The following is a 24,012-nucleotide window of genomic DNA, read 5'->3' as shown; positions in this document are numbered from 1 at the left end:
AATGTTTTAATAACAGATAATTCAGGAAGCAGAAGCTATGTTGTACAATAATAAATTTAATTTGTGCTTTATACTCAGTAAAGGGAAAAGAGGGGGTATAGTAGCTCTGATTGAGAAGGGAGATTGGAGCAGCTAAGTCTTGAGCTGTTGGAGCTATGCACTAACAACAGTTGACAAAATCCATCATTGCTCAGGTAGAGGAAAGTGAAAATAAGAACAGGGGAGCGCAAGACTTGTAGGCACTTTCTGGTCTTGCACGTCTTGTCACTGGTTTTGAGACCTGACACCTTGTAGTAATGAATTTGTCAAATCTGCTAAATTGTCTGTCTCATCTACTCTGACTGAAAAACTGCTCCCATCTTTGCTCCTCTTTTGGCTAGGAAACACCTACTTTTCTTCCCAAATATATTTGGGGCTGGTTCATTGCCACTTGCTCTCATGCTGACATTGGCCTATAGCCAGTACTTCTTTTTTCTTCATGTTTTTTATCTTCCTAATATATTTATACACAGCACTCATATCCTCCCTTAGCCATCATCCTCCTTAGCTAAAAAGCCCAGTTCTTCCAGTTTTCTGTTCTAGAACAGGCTTTTTCTGTTCCTGCAGTCGTGACAATATTTCCTCACTAAGGATGAGCTGGGGCTACATAATAGTTCAGGGATTCACAGACGATTCTTAAAATAGTGTGCTTTTTTTCTTAATCTTCCTGTTAGACTTGCTTCTTGCCTTTCAGTTTAATGCCATGTTTGTCTTCCCTTTGGCCCTGTCCCTCTGCCATGAATCACAAGCAGCGCTCAGCCTTTATCCAGGGCCATTCCCATCCAGGGAGTGTCCAACATGGAGCAGAAATTCTTACTGCTTTCTGAGTGTATGACCTCAGACTTGAATATTTTAAATTTCACCCTCTCTCTCTTCTTCCACTCCCTAAGGCCAAACATTTCTTTCTCCATGACATCCCAGTCCTCCTCTGCAGAGCGGGAATAGCCCAGTTCAGTGTCAACAGCACATTTCCCTCAAACTTTCCTTCTTTATTTGCCAAAACCTTTAGTAAAACCACTAAGTGAGGTCACTTCCTCCAGCCCAACAGCTTCACTTTCAACACAGTCCAACACTGATGCTATCACAGCCTGGCTGGGGACTTCCATAGGCCAGGAGCCAGACTGTGACACAAATGTCCAACAGAGCTGAATCTGTCCAAGGTGGTTGTTTCCATCAAGAGGTTGTGCAGGAGCTGCTGATCCCACAGGCAGAGACTGAGACTCCTCAGTGTGGAGGAGAGAGGGCTGGTGAGAGTGGGTGCATTTGAGATATATAAATTTCCAGTAGCACACAAAAGAAGAGGATGGTTATTTACTTTTTCACAGTCCAAGGCAGAACAAGCATCCAGTGAAATCATCAGGCAGCAGGTTGAAACTAAAGGAAGAACTTCTCTGGAGTATTTAATTCATCTGTGAGCCCTCTGCTGCAGAAATGGGGACACTTAAAATGATAATTAGGTGAGGTGAGGAAAGCTTATCAGTGTCTCTTCTGTGTCTGGGTGACATGGCCAGCTCAAGTTGTCCCTCAGCTGCTGACAGCCAGAGTCAAGGGAGGGATGTCTCTGTCCTGGTCCCTCAGCATCCCCTCGTGGCTGCTGTCCTGCTCAGTGACAGGGACAGGTAGCCTTTTGGGAGATCTTGTGTTCTTAAAACAGAATAATAAGAAGTGATATTGTCAAGGCAGGAAGCCTTATCAAGGCAGGTAGTGTTCACTTCCAATTCATATCAAAGGAAAGAAACAGAAGGATTGGGAAATCGCATTCTTGTTCCCAGCACATAAGGGACTCCTCCATGGATCTAGGAATAAATAAGACAGGAAAAGAGGACTTAAGAACTGTGTGTAGGGAATGGAAAGCAAGGAGATGGATGAAAGGAATAGCAGGATTTTTTATTTTCAGCCTTCCTGAAATGTCTGCATTGGAGTCTTCACTGGCTTTGTGTGCAAAGTTGCTTCCTGCATGTAACTTGAATAATGAAAGCCTGGAAAACCCCAGGTTTTAGAAATGTGCTAAAGTTTCTCCTTATTCTGCAGGCATTTCTGATTACTTGCAGATCATTATTTTGGGCTTTGTGTAACTTAAGTAGCTGACTTAAAGTCTGTAAAAATGAATTAAAATTACCAGTCACCATTTAAGCAAAGCAGGTGGAAAGGGCACATGAATATCTGTGTGCACCTCTCCAGTTGCTCTTCCTCATCTTCCTCCCCTCAAAAATGATCGGTTTGTTATGCAGATATATGCAGTCTGCGTCTTTTGCTAAGTTTCATTGCCAAGCTAATAACCAAGGCAATTGTGTGGATAACCAGAGACTTAAATCATTTGGAAACTGTTGAGAGAGGACAGATCAGGTAATAATAACCTTCATGGCTGGCAAGTTACAACTGCTTCTGACAACTTGTAACCATGTTTATAGTAACATTAAGAGCTAAATATCTATATTGGGGCATAGGATCAATTTCAATTCCCAAGCATAAAGCTTCAAGCTTTAGACTGCTTTTATCTTCTTTGGGATTACTTTGTTTTTCTCTAGGTGAAAAATGAGTTGTTTTTCGTTTTATAATTGTTAGAGAACTTTCTGATTTTTTTTTTTCTTTAAGATAGTGGGACAGCTTTGTTAATTTATTTCACTGTGAAGAAAGTGCAGTCTTAGAGAAGCCACAGGTGTTTCCCACTTATAACAGAAGTTACAGAAGGATGTTGTATTAACATGTTTTGCATCAGATCAGAACATTTTTATTCTATAACAGTGACTTCCAGACTGCTCATAGGTGACCATTATAGTAGCACGTGTTAAGAGAGATCTCTAACAGTATATATAAAAGGCCTCATCAGGATCTGTGGTTTGCCCCAATAGTTTTATCAAAGGACAAATTAAGGAAGTATAAAAATAGCACTGGTGCTGTTTGCATGCTGACACTAAAATTGCTGTGATGAGTACAGATAATGAATGACTAGTTGATCACAATGTGTCTGAACACAAGACCACAGGTCTAAATTTAAGAATATAGGTCATACTTGCTCACTGGGTAGGCAGCTATCTATTAGAGAATGCGAACATTGATTTCTAGTGCACTGCTGTGTGTAAGGCAGTTAATACCATTCTTAGCTGTGTTTTAATTGGAAATTTCAACAGGAGTGAGAAAATGATGTTCAGAGCACTTGAGGAGTTCTGTGTCCCAACAGAGTATTTTCAAAGTGGAGTGGGTTCAGAGAACAGCAATGAGAAGTCCAGAAATTCCGCTTCACACTGAATGATTCAGAAAGCTGTTAACTTTTCAGAAAATCAAAGAGAAGGTTGAGGAGGTTGGGTCAGCACATGAGGACATGAGAAGATTTAGTGGCTGAAAGCTGAAGTGAGACCAGTTCAGATTAGATGCACATTTTTAAATTAGAACAATTAGTGGAGTGGTTTATCAAAGGGTGGCATGGGCTGCATTTAGCTTAACAAAAGGAAACTGGGAGAATACATCCTACTAGAGGGACACAGTGTGGCTCAGTCACCAATACGGACCTGATGCAGGGATGGCTGTGTGAAATAGCCCAACCTGGGCGATGCAGGTGGTCACAGAAGAGGATTGCAGTGGCCTGAAACTTAGCAAAAGCTGCTAATATTACCTAGTGGTTTAAAGCTCATGATCTAAAAACAGCCAGCAAGTGAGAATAGTGCTGCCTTCCCCACTGTCTCCAAAGAAGGGGGAAATGTGCAGAAGTTAAATGACTTTTGGGTCAGAGATCAAACTGGCAGCTGGGCTGGAACTAGAGCAGAGTCTGCTACCTACTCGTGCTGCATTTCATGGGGTGGACACCTCCTTCCTTTTCCCCAGGCAGTAGCATAGTCTGACCTGAGACGTGTTTGCAGTGATCGACCCAAAATTTGGTTTTCTCCTTTGAATATCTCTCAGAGCCCAGCAAAAGAAATAATTTCATTACATGCATCCAGGTTCATTAGTGAGGGCTGTAACTGGATTAGATGCCTGGTTACCAAGGGGGTATCTTTTCCAAGCTCCCTGCATCAGTTGGGTCAGCAAACACGTTGAACAGTCAGGGCTCAAGCAGCAGCTTTACAGCCAGAAGTGCAGTTTACAGGCAAATCCCAGTCATAATCAAGGCAACTGATTTCAGATGATCAAGGTCTGGCTTTTCCTGGGGACAGAAGGGAAGTGTGCAAGAGAGAAATGGGGTCAGGCGATGGGTTAAATTGCACCTAGGTATGATTTGACAATCACTCCCCTGATAACAGCTTATAATGTTTACGATTTGTCTTCTGTTTTGTTTTGTGATTTCAGGAGCAGAAGGCACAGTGTTCCCTAAATCTATAGAAACTCCCAATGTCAGGGCAGACCCCTTCAAGGAACTAAGGTAAATTTTGGAATATGATTTAATGGTAACTCAGTGGCACCTTGTTGGAGTTGTGCATACTGCTGGGCATCATTTCTGCTTTTGCATAAGAGCTTGGGGTTCACTTTGGAAGGCATCACTAAGGGGATGCCATGGAAGAGCAGGGACCTGCTGTGTTTATATGTAATTTGACCGAGCTAAAAGTCAGGAGAGCATAGTTTCTCTTCTGTAACATGCTCTGCTTATTCTGGGCTTAGCCTTTTAAGAAAAATAGAGAAATCTTTTCCTGGTTGTGCAGGGAGTCCGTGCTGAATCATGGGGAGTAGCAGCAAGCAAAAGGATAATGCTCTCCAGCATTATGTGTCTTGCAGAAATGCAAACCCTCCCTGACCTACACAGGGTCTAGCTGTGCATGCATGTTCCTGCTGACACTCACAGAGATGATGCTTGCTGACAGCAATGTATCAGAAGGGAATAAACAGCACACCTGAGAACCAGCTTTGCCCTCAAGCTGATGCTGGGCATTGTATTTATTTTTTTTTTAAAAAAGAGAAGTGTGGCACTACAATTTTGTTTGAATGACTAGCCTCTGAAAAGAGACTAATCATATGGTCTAATAAATTATTGACTACATCTCCTGGTGTCTTCTGACCCAGAGGGCTGTAGGGGTTTGCCATCAATGCCCTAATTATCCTTCTTCACAAAGGGAGAGAGAGAAAAGGTGAAAAAAAATCTCCAGAAGGACATCTTGTCCTTAGGTTTTGGGTTGCAAACTCTCCTCTCCTGGAAACTTCTGGGGACGAAGCAACCTTGAGACAGCTGAAGTTGTGCACGAACAGTGCAGATTTACTGCAGATACACGGAGATGGGAGAGGACCCCTCATTAACTCTCTCTGCTCTGATACTGGGGATGGTTATGGCCCAGCTAGATCACTGTGAAAGATGAAGTATATCCTGGCTGCCTTCCCTTGGACCTATCACTATCTTTCATTTTCTCTCTCTTCGAACACTCTAATTGTTCCCATTTTGCACTCTGGGGATCAGATGTCAGGCAACAAGTGGTGTGATTCAGTTTGTTATGAAAGTTTGCTTTCTTTCTCCGAGCAGTGACTTTAACTCTGCCTTGTGGTTTTCCCAATCTTGGTATATAGTTCCTCTAAAAAAAAAAAGAGGAAAATAAGGTCTTTGCTCAGCCTGACATGTGCTGGGGTGGAATGAGCCTGGGGAGGGCAGGGTGAGGGGATGCAGATGCACGGACCCTCTGTTTCTCTGGGCAGAGCGAGCAAACAAAGCAGTCAGGGGGTGGGTGGGTTTGTAGGTGATCTTCGGGTGACAAAGGCTTTCTGGCACTGCCCATCTTTGCTGACATTTTCAGAAAAGAAAAAAAAATCAAGATCATGGTTAAAATATCCAATACATCTAAATAACTTAGAAAACGGGCCCATTTTCAGTAGTGCAAAAGAGATGCAAGATTTAGGTCCAAGTTTGTGGTTACTTAGGACTTTTATAAACATGGGAGGGGAATTTAATCTAAATAAGTGTAGAGTGTCATATTAGAGAGGACAAATGTGAATTAAAATGGCCTTAATCTTATTGAGTATGCTTCTGTTCCAATGAGAATTAAGCTAAATGAAATAGAAATGAATAAATAGCAGTATCCATGCTAACGTTTCATTCAGTATATTCGGTTTGCTTTAAATTCATGTTGTTATTTCACTCGGTTTATGTGGAGAGCTGTCAGATAACTGACTTTCTTTGAAATTAGTGGGCTGGATGAAAAAAATCCTTTAAAAATCTGTTGTTTTTGTTTTTGTGGCTTGGTTTGGTTTGCTTTAAAGGAAACTCATTGAATAGGATTTGCTTTGAAAAGAAAGTCCTGCGGGGTCCTAAAACACTTTGCATGCTACTGAAAGTTTTATCTTGGCAAAAATAAGTGTTCTTTCCACCACCCTCAGCAGAAAAGAGCCAGTGGTAGCACTGGGTGGAGAAAGCAAGGTTTCCCAAGAGCAAATGCTCTATTCCTCCCCAAGCGAAGAACCATCCATCACTCTCTCTACAGATACACATGTTGGAGCAGTGGCTGCTTCTTGGATAAAGTGGGGCCTTTTAGGTGCAGTACAGAGTTAACAGAGAAAATAATCTTATGCTGGGGGAATGTTTTTTAGCACCTTCCTATTTTTAATAGCAGTGTGTGTGCATAAGGTGTCCTTTTGGCCTATTTAAAAAGATGCTGCGGTGAAATGGGACTGAATGAGATGGCAGGCTGTGGGTCCCGAGCTGTCATACACTGCTAGGAAAGCAGCATTAAAAACGTGTGCTCTGTAGCTGGTTTGTCTCTAAAAGACCTTTTTCTGCAATAAATAGTGGAAACTTTCTTTCCTCCTTAGTCTGAAGTTCTCGGGGTGGGAAAGTGCATATTCAGCTATTGCAGGCTGTCACCAGACACCTCCATCACTCTTTTTAGACCAAATGGTTACAATTAGTTACGTGATTTATCCATTTGCTCTTTTCAGTACCGCACTGACTCCCACTTTTTCGTTAGGAGACTTCAAAATAAGGTGACAGTGACTGTCACTATTGGAAAGAGAGGAGACCAACTGCTCCTGTCACCACTGGGAGTCAGACCATCTGTATGTCTTCTTTCCCTTGCTCGTCTCCTTCACAGACAGGCTGATTTCCCCCACACGATGGGCAGTATGCCATCGTGCCAATCGCTTCCATTTCTCTCTTTCTTTTCCTCCCATCTCCCAAAGGCCTCCAGTCACGCCCATGTGTCACGAAGACTGACATGCTTCAAGTGATGGTGCACATGTTCTCAACAGACTTTGTGTCCCCATTTAACAGACAAGTTGTGTTCTGTTCATACAGCCTAATTCATGTATTCGTAACCAGCTGCTCTACAAGGTGGTCAACACCTGGAGAACAGGCAAGGTGTGGTCCTCTTTTGCAAGCGCCCTTTTTAAAACACTTTTGTTTGCAATGGTTTAGATGGAGAAAATTCAGGTGGCAATATGTATGTAGCTTTTTCCTCATGTGCTAAGCCCATAGCAAGGCTGCGAGAATTGGTTGGGTCCTTGTTAGAACCAGCTCTGCACTGTGGTGCTCCTGAGTCTCCTCAGGTGGTGCCCTCCCATGCTGCAGACAGACTTGTGTGTTTTAAAACAATCCTATTCAGTATCAGTTGTAGTAGGAATGCCAGAGCTTATAAATGTCTTATTTAGTGCAGAGTCTTATTAACTGTTCTGTTGATTCATTAAAAGCTCGTGTTTCCTATTTGGGATCTAGAATATTCTTTAATAGTGACCTAAGAACAAGAGATGGTTGAAAAACTGTTTTATACGCTTCTGTGAGCATTTCTATGTTTGTATTTATTTAAAGTAATTTTTGGTAGTTGTTCATTGGGTTTTAAACTGTTTAATAACAGTAAAAAGGAAAGCAAACAAATCCAAATTAATTTCAAATTCTTGGAATGTTTAACATTGCTATTCAGTATCATCCCAAAATAGTTTAGGGGGAGGGCTTGGGAGATTTGTTAAGATATTGAAATATTGGTACTCATCTGCATTGACTCTTTTTAATGCAGGCTGGTGTCTTTGACACACAGTAATGTGATTGCCTGTGTATAAAAGTTGAATTCAAGATGACTTTTTATCACTGGATTATTTTAGGAGCACCCAGGTAACTTGGTAAAAGCCTGTCTTGAGAGCCTCCGCTTGACACTGGCACAAATCACTTGCCTTCCTCTATTTATCTTCTTCCAAAAGGCAAATATATGCCAAGGAGGCTAACAAGATCAGCACTTTCATTACCACTGACACATCCTCCAAGGTGAGGGATAAGGGCTAGACTAACCAATCAGTAAGGAAGAAGGAAAATAATTTAGCAGGAGGGGATTAAAAAGTGGGTGATCCCATATAAGAAGAATGATCAGGAGGATGTTATTAATGTGCGAAGTGCTGGGAAGGTGTATGCTGGGAGCAGGTCTGTGGGCTCAGAAATAACATAGGTGCCTCCCATGCCAAGTCACGCTGGGCAGAGGCACCCGGAGCAGGGAAACGTAGTTTAGGGCATTTGTGTTCCCAGAGTTAAATGAAAAGAAATCAGACAGCATGAAATTATCTCCATGAGGGGCAAGCACACACCTGGAATTCATCCACAATTATCATAGGTTGAAAATGCAGTAAACTGCTCATCCAAAGCCTGGAAACCAAGGGATGACTGTTTTTGCTGTAGTGCACAAATATAGTTAAGGGAGAATTAATCCCTTGGGCTTGAAGGGGTAATTTTTGACCAAAGTTAATTATGAAGCACTGAAAGTACCAAATGGCAGATGAAATGTTCTTGCAGCTTGATTTTATTAGTGCAATTCTACTTTACCATGTACAGTACTGAACTATCCAAATAGTCCAAGTGAGACCTATTGTAACAAAAAGGAATTTAAATACAGTGCTCTGATAATGTAACGATATTCATTTTGCAAAACAATAATTCTTATCACATTAAGGTTTCTCTCAGCTGTGTTTCACAAGGCAGCAGAAACATTTTCAATAAATACGAGCACAAATAATGTTTCTGTCCAAAACCCATTACATTAATAGAGATTAAGAGAAGAAAAATTAGAGGAAATGCAAAAAATGAATGGTATGAAAGAGGAAGTAATTGGTGAGAAATGGAAGTCATTTATATAACACTAGTATGTGATGCTGAAACACTGTTTAGTTTACAGCAAACACTTGGGGATTCCTGTGAGGTGTCAGGGAAAAATGGCCAATGTAGCCTTGTATCTACCTGGTGTTATTTTCCGATTGATTTACCGGAAAGGATGCAATTATTTTCTCTGTTATACCAGTACAATCCAAATAAGTCTTAAGAGCCTAAAAGACAGCAGACTTTGCCTTGGGATGAGCTTTACTTTCCACGTTTTAACAAAGATAACTGTTTTCATATGACATAGTTGGGTTGGATTTATATACCTGTCTCCACCAAAGTCAACGCATATCTTTTAGTGTACAATGAAAATGAGAGAACAGGTTCCTGTTTCTAAACTTAAAGCTGATATAAGTGGACTCTGATGAGTTTGTTTTGAATGCCAGAGGTCCTCATCACTCTCTGAATTCTAAAACACATCTGATCTAACAATTTTCCTGTGACATCTAAGGCTTCCTGAAGTGCTTGCTGTTGGATGAGACTTTCTCAGAGAAGAATTCACACTCATTTCATAGCTGTGGCCACTTTGCTTTAGCCTTTCCTCCTGCTGATGTCCCTTCAAAGCTGCTGCTTGTTCATCTGTTTAGAAGACAAGCCAGAGCCCTCCCAAATCAAAGGCAGTCTTTTCCATAGGCTTCTTGTGGGCAGTGTGATGAGATTTCTTTAAACCATCCGATATAAGGCTTGGACTTAAGGAGGCAGTTAGTTTCTGGCACTTTCCACCTGTCAAAAGACTTCTGTTGCAAAGAAGAGGAGAGGATGGTTGCTGTTCCCTTTCCTTACCTCAGCAAATCTTCTCTTAATGGCCTTCACCTCTTTCACACTCAGCACCAGAAAGAGGGGATTTAGTTCTTGGTGTCCATTTATTCCCTGGTTTTAGCAGGTGAAGCCCAAATATGGATGAGATGCTCAGGATGCACACGCCTGGGAAATGGCAGAGGTGTTGACAGAGCTTTGCTGACTTATCCCAGGTGGATAAATCATGGCTCAGCTCTGCTCACGGCACTGCTAATAGGGTTTGTCCATAGACAGGCAGATCCTCTTCAAACAGGGCTAATGGATGGTGAAAGCAGGCTTGGCAGGAAGGAGAGCCTGGCATGGTGGTGTTTCCAACACAGTATATGGCCGAAGTAAAAAATGCAATAAGCTCAAGCTAGGGGGGAAAGAAAAATAAGAGAAACCAGACAAAGACCAGTTTAACTTTTTCTGCGTCCTGAATAAAACAAAACAGCCTGCTTCATTATTCTCTTTTTGCATTTATTCTATAGGGGTTTTCTAATGCAAACAGAGCCTTTTTCTGGGAGATATTAATCATCAATCCTGACTGTTATCTCAGATTGAATATCTTTCTTGTATACAAGATCTGTATCCTGCTGAGGTGTTTTGTGCCCAGGGTTGTCATTAGCTTTCAACAGCAGAATGTTGCTTGCTCCATAATCAAAGCATTCATCTAACCTTCGAGAGACGTTCACAAAGGTGTGTGAGCCACAAGTCCTCTGGGACTTGGAAGAAACCCTACCGGTGTGGCCAATCTGTACAGTCAGACATGCACATATATCCATTTGAATAACAAAAATGTGAGCTTTTTTTTTGCTTTTTTTAACTCTCTATGCAGCATACCGCTAACCTTGAGTGGAAAATAGATGCTAATAAATGCAAGGTCTTAAAAATATGAATTATAGCCATTTCACACTCCATGACAGACTCACACTGGTGAAATGGCTTAATACTTAATTACAATGCTTGTCATTCTCTCAAGTGCAGATGACATTCCTCAGATAGATTTTGCAATGACATTTGTGGAAGTAAGTTGTGAAACTAATTAGTTATTCATATAATACAGAATATTGACTATACACTGATGAAAAGGATGTGGTGACACATGTAACATGATGTATCTGTCTTGTAGGTTAGTCTGCTCCCTGAGGTTTTGTTTTTTGGATGGTCTTACAGAAAATAATCAAAATACCCTTTAGCTTCTAGAATGCGGATGTTTATAGAAAACGTTGTCTTTCATTTACATTTTGATAAGGATTAAAGAGAGCTACCGTGTTCTGGAATGACATATCTTATTGGTTGTGCCCTGGGAGAAACACCTGGTCTGCAGGCTCTAGGGACCATTTTGGGGGTGTCCTGGATCTGCAGGTTATTGACTAACTGCAGACCTAAGTGTCCTAAAAGCAATTATTGGACAACGACTCAGAGCAAAGGGCAGGGAAACCAGCATTTGTGTCGGTGTAAGCTGGGCAACACGTTTGCTGTGCAGCAGAGTCTGGCTGGTGCTGCAGTTGTGTAGGGTGATTGGAGATGCTGCACCGTGAATCAGTCACTGTGCTGGTCTGGGATGCGGCATTTGTGACGCTCTGTGAGAGGCTCAATAACAATTGTTTTATCATAACATTTGTACTTGAGATAGAGCTATTTGTACCAAGGATATTGAGCAAGGTGGCAAGGAAAGCACCTTACCCACCTATCACTGTGATCCAAATCCTTTGCAAATACTGTGATATTTAGAATGTAGTCATGTTCAAAATGACTGAATAGCTCAGAAGAGAAGGAGATTTTGCTTTGAACACTGTTCTTATCTTAAAGAAATGAGAGAAATGTAATCCACTGAGCACTATGTTTGCTTTTGGGTAGAAAAATACACAGTTTTCTTTAATATTTCTCTCTATCCCTTTATACTTCTCTCCAGCTGTGTATCTCGCATTTCTAAAACCCGAAGTGAAGAGCAAAGCAGGCAAAATAAAAATCTTTGCCTTACTCAGCACTTGGTACCGGCTTTTAAGGAAGGACTGTCTCCCCGCTGGGGCTTCGCAGATGAGCCTGGGAGCCCTCTGGCAAACCCAGCTCCCCACAGCGCTGCGCAGCCCAGCGTGGGCACCGCAGCGGTTACCAACCAGCTTCCTTAAAGCCGACTGTTTAACACAGTCTCCTCATTAACCTGCTACGAAATGGGGAAGGACAGTTCAGACGCTTTCCCACCAAAGTGCAGAGTTCCTCAGGGCTTTGTTTCCTTCTTGCTGATGCCAGAGGGTTTGGCTGTATCAAGGCAATAAGACTTACTATTTAATGAGAGTGAGATACTTTGAGCTATACAAGTCCACAGTGATTAAAAAGGACATTTTTACAAATACACTAATTTTACTTTAAACTGTAGTCAGGGATTAGTAGCTGTTGCATAATCCTGTTAAAGAGAGGAGAAAAATGTGTCCGTAACTATAATGGGACCCTTTCTTTTGAAAGCAATATTTTGTGTACTTATTTAGAGAAATTATAAATATTTACCGTGCCTACAGAATCTTTATTCTGAGTTTATGTTTAATGTGGAATAGAGTTTCCTTCTCTAGGCGAAACAGGAGTAGCTGTGTCACTTCCTCATGACTGGAATTGATTTTATCTTCTTAATGTGCCATGGCTGCTGCTGCTCTACTCCTCATAGGTATTTTGCCATATGGATTTATCCCATGGGTTATTGTGGCACCTCTGGCTGCTTTGAATAGTGATGATTTCCAACTCAATAACATTACTGAAGTCATACTTGAGGAGCATCACTGCCTGCTCTCGAATGGTGTTTGAACTCAACTCTGCCTCTCAGCGTGGAAGCAGCACGTGGCTGTTGAGGACACTCAGCAGGCAAACCTGTGTCCCTCTTTGGGGACCCCTGCGCAACCCACAATTGCTCCCCTGCTGTCTGCTTCATCTGGGAGGATAATAATATATTAGTGTGTGAGCATTAGCTGTGTGCTGCCATGTGCTTCCTGGGCTCAGCAATGTTGGGCTGGAGATGGTTGGTGACCCATCTTGCACCTTGCGCACGCTCATGTCCCATGAAGGGAGGAAATGGAAAAGCAGAAGCCACTTATGCCAGCAGCGCAAGCAGAAGCTGGCAGGGGGTTCCTCTTTATTGTCTCTTCTCTGTTTCAGTAAAGTCATGAGCCCTTGGACTTTGTCGCCTCATTTCCAGATTCTGCTGACACTTCTGCAGTCACCGGTCCCCTGCTCTGCTTCCCAGCTGAGTTGGCATTGCTGTGGCTCCCTGAAAAAAAAGCAGCAGTTTTTTTGAAGCAAAACATGTGAAAGCACCATATTAACAGTGGCGCATTGCTGGTTTGAAAGGCAAAGCAGCAGCTGCCATTTCTTCCATCAGCAGAGGTGGCTGCTATAAATACACACCTCAGTATATACACACGGCATTGCTGGCAAGTAAAATAATGCAGTGTTTTGCTTCAGCTGCACAAGGACATTGTGTCCTTGGGTAGAAAAAGCCAGACTTACATTCACACGATGTTGTGTGGCTCTGGGGCCGTGCAGGAGATGAGGATGCAGAGATGTGATTTCAACCCAGTAATAGCCAAAAAACAGGTAAGTGGCTCCAAGAAAGCTTGACAAACAAGTTCAGAAAGGCAGCTCAGTTCTCTAGAGACGGAGCAACTCTCCCAGGGTGTGGGCAGTAGCTGCAGAAGGAGAGGAGCTTTTCCCCAGGGTAGGGTAACATGAATGGGTGTTGGGCTCTTGGGACTCTCCTGGCAGCTGTTTCCACAGCTGAAATCAGATGCAGTCCCTGTTTCTCCTCTTGAGTTGACCTCGGTTCATGAGTTCTCTCTTGCTTTCCACAATACAAAAACACATTCTCTCCCTCTTTGCCTGGTTTCATGTCATTAAGGACGGTTGTGGGAAGGCTGGCTGAAGACATGTTATAAAGTGACACTGGGGAATCGAGCAAGAAAGTAAATCAAAAAAACCCCAAAACTTAGGCCATCAAGGATCGTAAAAGAGGTTGTAAAGCAGAGGGGAAATGGCCTCCTGGTGAGTTGGAGAACAGCTGAGAGAGCTGGATAATGAGGGGATGTGCTGCTGTAAGGAGATGTTCCCTGCCAGTGAACTCAGTGCAAATCTGCTTATATTTGATATAATAGTGGCAAAAAGCAAGGCACAAAGGGTTTATGCTGCTATTGCTGAACTGTGTGGCAATGATAAAAATATGTCATGTCTTGTCCACTTCCTTAAGCATTAACCTTTGAAAAGATGGAGAAAGAAGTAAAATGTCAATTTAAATTTTTTGATTAAGGATTTGGTGTCTTAACTTTAATGAAGGAGTAATAAATATAAATGGATAATAATGGAAGATTATTAGAGCTGTTCATTTTGATAAAAAATATGCAGTATCTTCTCATGCAATGCCAGAGGTTAAAGAATATCATTACTTCCCAAGGTTTCTGAGATTAAATTCTCTTTTATGACCCACAAGGTATGATTGAAAATGTGTGCATGTGAAATGGTTTGTAATAAATTCATATTGCAATAAAAGTCTCTTTAGAAAAACAGGATATGTTACAAGAATCAGCTGAGGAGATATGTCTTAAGATGGAAGCTTTCTTATAAACCCGAAGAATTTCACTTTGGAATCTCAAGTGCTGCCAGAGGGATCACCTGGAAAGCACAGAGAAACTTGTGAAAAGGTCCTGAGCTTTCAGCCAGTGGTTGAAACCCAGAGTTCTCTGGGTTAAAAACTACTACTTGACTTTATTAACAGGCTTTTATCTGGTTTATACACTTCTAATTAATTACAAATGACATTTCTGACAGAGCCTTTTAGGGTACAAAAATTAAGTCCTTTGTAATTGCTGTTCATTTCTATCTAAAGCCTCCAAACCTTTCAGTACCAGATAATCAATTCTTGTTCCCATGGAGCAGAAGCTGCTGGAGATTTGGGCGATGCATTTCCGTCCCTCACCAAATCCAAACCATGAGGTGTATATCATACTTCATGGCTTAATTCACTAATATATTTTTGAAGTACAGAATGCTGCACACTTCCATAAATGCTCAGGTTTTTCTCTGTTGGATGATCACACTGATTGTATCAGGAAAAGAGTAATTCTTCATTCACTTGGGCGCAGTTCCTCATCCCAACTATCAGGTCATGCCTAATTCTTTGCAAAAAAAAACATCAAGGGCAATACAGCTAAAGAGAGTGGAAAATGGTGCACTAAATCTCTCATAGTCCTTTCCTCCTTAGCATGTGACAAATTTTCTAAAATACCCACTAAATATCTTGATTTTATGGGTTCACAGTTGAGCAGTGGGGTATCATTTAATCTCTCCATGCCTTGGCATTGTTCTGAACAGTGAGAGAAGACCAAGCAATGACTTTGTCAGAACATTTTGCAGAGCTCTGAGGTGGATGGCATTCAGGCAACATCACACCAGGAGTCTAAATCTATGAGTCTAGAGGTTAGTTGCAGATAGAAAGAATAAATCAAGCAATAAAGGATGTCCGTGAAAAAGGATGCTGCCTCTTAAATTAAGACACTTCAGAGTTCATCATAAACCTCTGACATATATTCAGTCACTCTGCCTGCTGTCACAGTCTGAAATATATTTCAAGGTGCCTGCTTATTTTATGCTGTAACCTCTAATAAATACATGCACATTTTCAATGATGTTGCATCATAGCTTGTGAGCTGGTGTGACCTGCAAGGGGAATCAGTGTCAATGCAATGGGAGTTCTCCAGGCAAAGGTGCTCAGGTACACGTTAAAAGTGCTTCTCTGACTCACATAGTACGTCACAGTGTCTGTGTGATGCCAAAGTGAGTGCTGGTTTCATGATCATCTCTTTGAAGAAGCTTTCCTCCAGCTGGATTCCAGTTCTCTCTTTCTGAGTGAAGCCAAGCATTTGCTATTTCATTAATGTTTGGCTTCCCTTGTCCAGGCTTTGGTCGGTTACAGCACTGGCTAATCTACCAATGTGACCGAACTATTCCACAATAAATTACATACATTATTAGGTTTGAATTTTCAGGGGGGGAAATATTTTTTAAAAAGGTAACTTGATATAAACAAAAGAAACAACTTTGGCTGTGCTTTTACTTAGAGTGATGAATAGCAAAATCAGCCTTCAAGAGCTAGGCTGGGATTTCATCAGAGCCACTGAATACTTGCGTATAATGGTTCTCCAAATGGAGATTGTGGCTCTCTTAAAAGAACGATCGCAAGACTTTTGTAGAACCAATCCTTGAAATTGACCATCCCTTGATTTTTAGTAGCTGTAAGGAATTATCAGTGTGGCATTGATTTATGGAGCTATCCAGACCACTTCTGCAGAGCTTCCTTCTTTTCGGAGCTGAGTATTCTGGGAAGCTGCTGGTGTCTGTGTTATCCATCAGGACCTGTCAGCCACTCTCCATATAGTTTGCTGCAGTCAGAAAAATGCAAAATTCTTCTTAAAAAAGGTGATTTTCTACAGTTCAAGAAGCACATTTTCTGAAAGAGATTAACAGTGAAGGAGAACAGGCAATGACTACTATTAGTCAATATTTCCAAAAGTAACTGAAGACAATTGAGCATGTAATTTAAGAAATTCAGGTTTTTTTATGCCTGATTTTTTTGGAGTATGATGGTCCATATTGTATAAATATCAGGGTCATGAGCTGGTCATTTTAAAAAAGAATGTTAGCATGTTGGGCAATGCTGGCATTATCTACTTGGTTTAAAAAAAAAATGGAATCAAACTTTTAGAAAAAAAATAGTTGATGGTTTAAATGCTTGTGGCCACTATAGGAATGTGCTGACTTTGCAAATCTGACTCAACTACTTGAAAAATTATGGGATTTACTTTCAGTGAGAGGCTAGAGGCAAAGGGAAGAGACCGGGATGATCAGTTAATGCATGAGCATAGTACGGCATGTCCCTGTGGGATGCCACTGAACTTCTTCTCATAAAAGACCGTGTAATCTGGACTTCTTAGCATGTCGGATTTACCATGTGTTATTAACACACCTATGCACATATGCAAAAGTGCTATAGGTAGTGAGGGAGATGCAATGCCATGTTCTTTTATTGACTTATCTGTTTTCTTTTGGCCTTAAAGTTACCACAATGCCAAAGTCCAAAGAGTTTATTACTTGTGAATTAAACACTTTGGATAGTGTACAAATGTAGACAGTTAGACACAGTGTTACTTTCCTCTGAATATTTACTGCTTTATCCTTGAGGGTAGAACAGCTATTTTCTTTCTCAAACCTTAATATTCTCAACAGAGATGGTGAGGCTGTTGTTTCAGAGTTATAACTAGATTTTTACCATGTGTAAATTCCATTCTTCTGTGATGTGTAAGGTTCTGATCACTGAGGAGTTAATGAAGGTGCATGTGGACGGGCAGCCAGCAAGCACATCACGCTGTGGCACTGGGCAAGTCACTCAGAAATATTCTGGCAGCTTTGCCATTAGCACAGCTCAGCTTTTCCTGCTGTGCACTCTGCTAATATAAATATTCCGGAGCTGCTTTTATATGTACTCAGGCCACCAGCATGCGTCTTTGCTTTTTTCCTGAAAACCTACCATTTTTTATGTTAAAATAGGAGAGTTTAGAGCTATTTGAATTCTATTTCTGTATTCCCAGCACAGAGCGCAGTGAGAGCTGGACGTCACAGTCGCGGGACAAGCTGTGTTCCTCTCCCTGACTGTATCCACCAGGTCCTTTCCCTTCTGGAGTGGGATGCCAAACGTCTCCCATTTCCACACTTGGTGCATGATGCAGGGTGCTGTAGAAGTAGCTATGCTGGCTTTGGCACTGGAGAGGGACAGCCCACGTACCTGCATGGGATCATTTAGGCTCCCACTATTCGAGTTGCCCCATATAGGAACGTTCTCTGTGCGTCCGCTGTGTCTGCTGTGTGGGTTTAACTGAGCTCAAGGGCTGATGTTCCTGTTCCTCAACAGTAACTGTGCACAGCAGAAATGTGACTGTCACCACTGGTAACTTTGATGTCTCCAGCAGCAGAAAGGACTGGTAAATCTGCCTCAGAAGAGCTCACGGCCTTATTTGCCAAGCCCAGTGCCTATTGTGTAGTCTAGTTCACTCTCTCAGTGGAAAGCAAATAGAAAAATCATTTTCACAGTGCCCAGCAATGTTTATCTTCCAGGCTGGCTGGCCTGCAGTGACATTAGTGTCCCCAGAGTTTCTGAACTTGATTATTTCCAGTTGCTGCTTGCCTGCTTGAAGCGGTCCTAGTCCACTCTCCAGTGTGTTCCTCCTGCCAGTCACAATGGGAACACCAATCAAAGCTCATATTTATGGCTCTATAGATGACCAAGGTCACAGAGCACAGGTCTAGTGGGAACAATTAAAACAGTTCAGTCCAGTTATATCTCTTTAAGCTCTCCTCACATTACAACTCTAACTAGAACAGTCAAGTTAAAGCAGCATGACTGTCAGGATGTGACTACTTTATAAAAGATAGCCCTTAGAGGAGATAAAGATGCTCTGTATACTGTCATCTGTAGAAGCGTGCTGGGAGTGTAGTCAGCATCGCTGGATAACAAGCTTGCCCGAGTTTGACTCTGTGTCCCAGCTGCCCGAGCTGGTCCCTGCAGAGCCGGCCGTGCCCTGAGCCGGGTAGACGTTCCATTCGGAGGAGCTGGGCTCTCCGCAGGCTGTGGGAAGGCAGGTCCTGTCTTGTCCACCATCAATGCTGCTGGAATGAAGCTGTTTGAACTCTTTTGAAGTGGCAGAGTATATTTATACTGGTTTGAGGGAGGTTGTGTGTTTTCAGTGGTTTTGCCCTGGTTACTCTGTTATTGTCATGACCTATAAATTGAATATTGCAAATGTTTGTTTTTAGGGTAACAGCAAATGTTTATACTGGTGAATCCTGCGATGGCAGTACACAAGAAAAAAAGAGGACTGTGGGAATCACTGGAATGAGATGGAAGGAAGAACTGCAGTGAACTTAATATTATCTAAAGGATAGAAATTAATTCTTTGGCAATTTCCAAGTTTTGTAAGAGGCAGCTGTCTCCTGCTCCCCTCCTGTTTATGCCAGAGACAGGTTCTATTGAGAGGCCTGTGTGATGGGATTCATGATCCCATTGTCTGTGTTTTATTGAGTCCAGAGACAAAATATGTTCCTTCCATTGAGCGTTAATGAGGCGTGTTACGTAAGAATGAAAATCATTTAGGCCAGAAGATCCAACAGGAGATACTATGTGAAGATAAAATACAGTTACCTCCTCCCTACTAAGGAAACTTATCTGAAGGAAGTTTTCTGCTGTATTTCTCTGATACAGACATATAGATTTCTCTGAGCTCTATATGGCAGGCTTGGTATTCCATGCCAAAACAAATGATCTTTTAGATTTACTCACTCCAGTGTTTTATCCCAGCACCGGTGCTGGGTAACGTTAGCAAGTGCGTAGTGGTACTGGTTTGGACTGGAAGGTCCAGTGCTGAATGTGGCTTCTCAGCATGGTGCGTGGATGTGACACGATTTTTCTTGGGGCCAGAAAGTGAGGACTGCATTCACTATTCTGGAACACGAATTAACTGCTCCTGGCTGCTGGGACTTGGGGATGTTACAAGGAATGCTGAATTTCAGTGTTCCCCGTGCTTGGGGTGCAACAGAGCAGTCTTAGCACGTAGCATTTTTCCGTCTGTGGGAAGCAGGTGACACTTGGAAACCTGGCAGAGTGGTAGCTTTGAATGGTAGAAATGAAGACATCTCATGTACTTTTTACTTGAAAGAACAGAAACACACCAGCATTTTAAAGAGAAGGGAAGAAATGTACCCTGACTTCTGCCTTGCCTGGCCCGGCGGTGGCTTTGGTTACTGATGATGGTTACAGATGAAGACCTTGTCAGTAATTTTCATTGGGAAGGTTTTAGCAGTGGTCGCCGCACACAGAAAATTGTCCATATTCCACATGTACTGGAGGAACCCAAACAGAGTTTAAGTTCTTGCCAGTTTTAATTTTGCCCTCCTGCTGTCTACCAAGCAGACAATCAATATATAGTGTTAACATGACTGCTGAGAGATACCATGAGGGTGCCAGCAATTCAGAAAAAGGAAGGAATTCCAGGAACAAAGAATTACACCTTACAGCTGTGATTGCTATTGGTTTCAAAGGCAGCAAAATAACTTTTTTTTTTTTTTCTCTTGTAATGTTTCTTCATTATTATTATTAGTTTGTTTGGCCATGCAAAGGAAGAATTAAGGTTGATTTTAAGGTCCAATTTCCTTTCCCATGTTATGTTTCCAAGGTAACTCTATTGACATCTTTTAAAGGCCATACCTGGGAAGTCAGGGGGGTTACTTCTGTGTACCTGGGGGCATCTGCACTGCACAAGACCTTCTGGTGAAGTTCCTTGTGGAGAGAATGGCTCAGGGCCATGCTCTGCAGCAGAGGTGGCAGTCTGCTATGAGAAAATTTTCATTTGAGTTGATTTGAGCACTAGGAGAATCATAGAATCATTTGAGTTGGAAGAGACCCTCAGGATCATCAAGTCCAGCCATAACCTAATCTAACTCTAGCACTAAACCATGTCCCTAAGAACCTCGTCTAAATGCCTTTTAAACACCTCCAGGGATGGCGACTCCACCACTGCCCTGGGCAGCCTGTTCCAATTCCTGACAACCCTTTCTGGGAAGAATTTTTTCCTAATATTCAATTTTAACCTCCCCTGGTGCAACTTGAGGCCATTTCCTCTGGTCCTATCACTTGCTATTTGGGATAAGAGACCAAATCAGCAGCAAAGAGTTTCCTGTATCACTTGGCTGTCTTGAGGAGAATTACTCCTCCTGGGCTGTGCTGAGCTGTCCCCACCACTGCTATACTGCAGTGAACCAAAGGAGCACTGAATGCTCTTGCCCATGGTCACAAAGGCAGTTCATCATGGGGCTGGGAATTCAATTCAAGTGCTTGAACCACAAAGCCAGTCCTCCTACCTGCCTGCCTCTGTTTTTAAAATCCAGATAAAATACAGTAAAAAGAAATTAAATTCCCAGCTATGAAACCTGTTCTGGGAAGTGGTTATGTCACTGAGTGGTACTCTTCTGACATCTTTTTTTTTTTATTCATTTCATTTCAGTTCCATTTGACCTCTTCCATTAGCAGCTGTACTTGTCTCTTTGTTATCTGCTAAAAAGTCATATAAGGGAGGTGATTACGGTCAAAATGTAGACTTGCCCAAAGGAAGATGGAAGGAACCTCATGGAAGTCAAGAAATGTTGAACATTTTCTTATGTGCTGTGGTTGACCCAAGGAGCTGGAGAACAGATTTCGATGCCTTAAAACAAACAAAGTCAACAACCTACAGCATGGATGCCCGTGACAGTACGGTGGCACATGTTGAATAGCATAAGCAGAGCCAAGAGAAGGGATCACAGCTTCTTGAGACAAGCACCCGTGAGCAGCAGTGCTTCACAGGTCCCAGTTCCCACCAGTTCCAGGTGGAGCAGGACAGGGATGTTGCTGCCCTACATAGAGTTCATGCCAATAAGGTCATCTCCCAGCACACAGTGAATTGCCACCAACAGGCTCAGACTCTCTTTTAGCTGAGGAAAATATCATCTAGCATATCTCTCTTGAAAGATTGCCAAACCTTACCTTAAAATGTGTATTTTACTTAGGAGTGATTACATGAAAAATATAAACAGAGAACAGTTTCATTTTTAGCTGAAGACAAATTGATGCTAAGAATCTGCAAAATATCGTATTCCCAGAATTAAAATAGTCCCTTTGGAGACATCTCTATACTCAGTTTTTCAGTAAATTGGCTTGCTTTGTTTGTTTGTTTGACGATCTCTTTCTCTCTCTGCTCCATTCCTCCCTCTACCCACCCACACAATCCCTTTATTTTCTTCTCTGCACCATTGCCCAACCTATTTTCCTTGGCATATTTGAAAGCAAGAAATTAGTTGGAAAACTCCACTAGATTTAAGATTTTTAGTTCTAGGCTATCAAAGAGCTTTGAGATTAACTTCTTCAAATACTCCCCATTCTTATAATTGGCCCAGCCAAACTCCTCAGTGCCAAAATGGCAGAGGCTCAGAACCAGTAACCCAGAAGAGCACTGGGCCGCTCACCCCATCTCTGTCCTCAATGGTCTTGCCTGTTCCTTGGCTTTGTCTTGGTGTTCCTCCAGAGAAGATGTGTTCATTTTCCACATAGTTCTGTTCTCTGTTGCACATTGTAAGTTGCACACAGGAAAATTTTCCAGATTATCAAAATAGGTTATGAAGCAGTGTTATAAAGAGGGGTGTAGAGGAATCTTCCAATGGATACTTACTGAAAATTGTCTGTCTTGCTAAAAGGCAGGTTTCAGTTCAGCTTGGTTTGATACAGGAATGAGCAGCTGATGTCCAGGCTGGTTTATGACAGAAATCAGATTACACACTCGTTAGCAGCCTATTCGGTGGTAGTATCCTGACCTAGACAACATCTTTGTGATCCCTCTTTGCCATGCCAGCTTTGGCAAGTAGTAATAAGTGTGGGAAAAAGCATCAAATTTAGTGATTGCCAGTCTTCTCATCCTGTAAAAGGCATTTTTTTTCTCATTGGAGCCAAATCCTGCATCTCTTTTCATGGTCATATTTGCTTGCAGAAGGAAATGTGTGCACGTGTGATTAAGAGAGACTGCTTTGTGTGCCAGTCAGCGGGGCAGGGAATTGCAGCTGGGAATGGGAATTGTGCCTCTAATCAGGGAACAAGGCTGTGAACAAGTGGTCTGGAGGGTGAACCAGCTCCCTAGCTCTGAGCACGAGCCCAGCACATTTGGAAACAGGATAGTGCAGTATTGTTGCGTAATAATGGGCTGGTTTGGATCATTGGAGTTTGGATCATTTCTGTGGCCTTACGCATGCAGACATACAACTGTATTGCTGCTGTAAAATGTGAACTGTGAAAGAGGCCACAACTTTGGCATATGTATCCCTTTAGATTTACAATTTGCATTTTGTGAAGTATACTGGGACAGAAAATGGTACATCTGCTTAAAAATGGAAAGCAACTGAAAACCTGTTATGTGCTCTATATAGCTCTGATCAGAGGGGGAAAAAATGACTACAGATTTGTGGTTGACAAGCTTCAGAAAAGGTTCAACAGAGTGTGAAAATTGACATTTAGCAAATAGCAATTCAGCCTTCATTTTTTGTGAAGCTGCTTGAAATAAACTGCAGGTTTTAAACAAAATGTTTGGTCAGTTGTTATTGGATGTTGCTTGTCTCATTACTGCAGTTAATTAAAAGGGGTGACAAAAAGTCAAAGCCGGAGTCAATAAGTTTGTTAATAAAGATTTAATTTGGTGGAATCATTATAAATCGACTGTACAATGAGTGGCTATGCCACAGCAGTATGAGTGTCTGAAGGTCTATAAATGGGTTTTCAGAAATAGCCGTCAGGTTGTAGCCAATTTGTCATGCTAAATAAGCTCTTCAAATCCACTTAGGCAAGTCTGTACATGTTTCCAAAGGATATCACCACCAAGTTAGATGATGCATACAGACAGACCTTTTTTTCCCAGCAGGTTTTATATTCTACCATTTCAAATCCTTTTTAGTTTTGTTATCTCTATAGTTCTTATTGTAAGTGATTTACTACTAAGTCCAATCTTTTTAGAAGGAGTAGAATAAATCATTGGAGAAAAAGTAAATAACCACTGAAGAAAGCACAATAGGCTGAACCTGTGTGCTACTCATGTGAGATTTTAATCTACCTGATCCTTTTCCTTTATGTCTGACCAAATGGCAGGTAAAAATCCCCTGACAGATGGAGTTTAAAACAAATTTAAACATTGAAATATATATATATATCAACATTTCATCTCTTTGTAAAGCAGTTCTGATGTAGAAGACTGCATGTGAAGTACTGATGATAATGACTGCAATATTGGTGTAGCACTGCACCCCTGCCAGTAACCTTCACGTTTGAGTATGTCTGATTATCACAAGAAAGTATCTTCTCTGTCAGTGATGACATGCTGGTCTGCACAGCAGGATTACTTAACACCCCAAAAAAACAGAAGAATAAGATAAACATCTTGTATGGTGCACTCTTCTTCCAAAGTAGAGCAGAGGAGCAAGCCATGAAAGTGGTGGAGATTTGGCCCAAATTGACCCAGGGGCCAACCACTGACGGCACATGAAAGTCA

The 24,012-nt window shown here is 41.8% G+C and overlaps 1 protein-coding gene across 6 annotated transcripts in view; it reads left to right on the top strand.

Annotated features, from left to right (window-relative positions):
- The window catches only part of SGCD (sarcoglycan delta), a 326,557-nt gene that overhangs the window by 282,436 nt on the left and 20,109 nt on the right, over window positions 1–24,012 (top strand). For all 6 annotated transcript variants that reach the window (XM_082063327.1, XM_082063328.1, XM_082063323.1 and 3 more), the window contains one exon: window positions 4,324–4,396. In XM_082063327.1, coding sequence (XP_081919453.1) covers window positions 4,324–4,396 — 73 coding nt within the window. The remainder of the gene's footprint in view (window positions 1–4,323; window positions 4,397–24,012) is intronic.

Source organism: Streptopelia decaocto, assembly GCF_964273445.1.
Source record: "Streptopelia decaocto genome assembly, chromosome: 12".
NCBI lineage: Eukaryota > Metazoa > Chordata > Aves > Columbiformes > Columbidae > Streptopelia > Streptopelia decaocto.
Note: the sequence above shows the minus strand (reverse complement) of the source record. Positions and strands in the feature narration are given on the sequence as shown.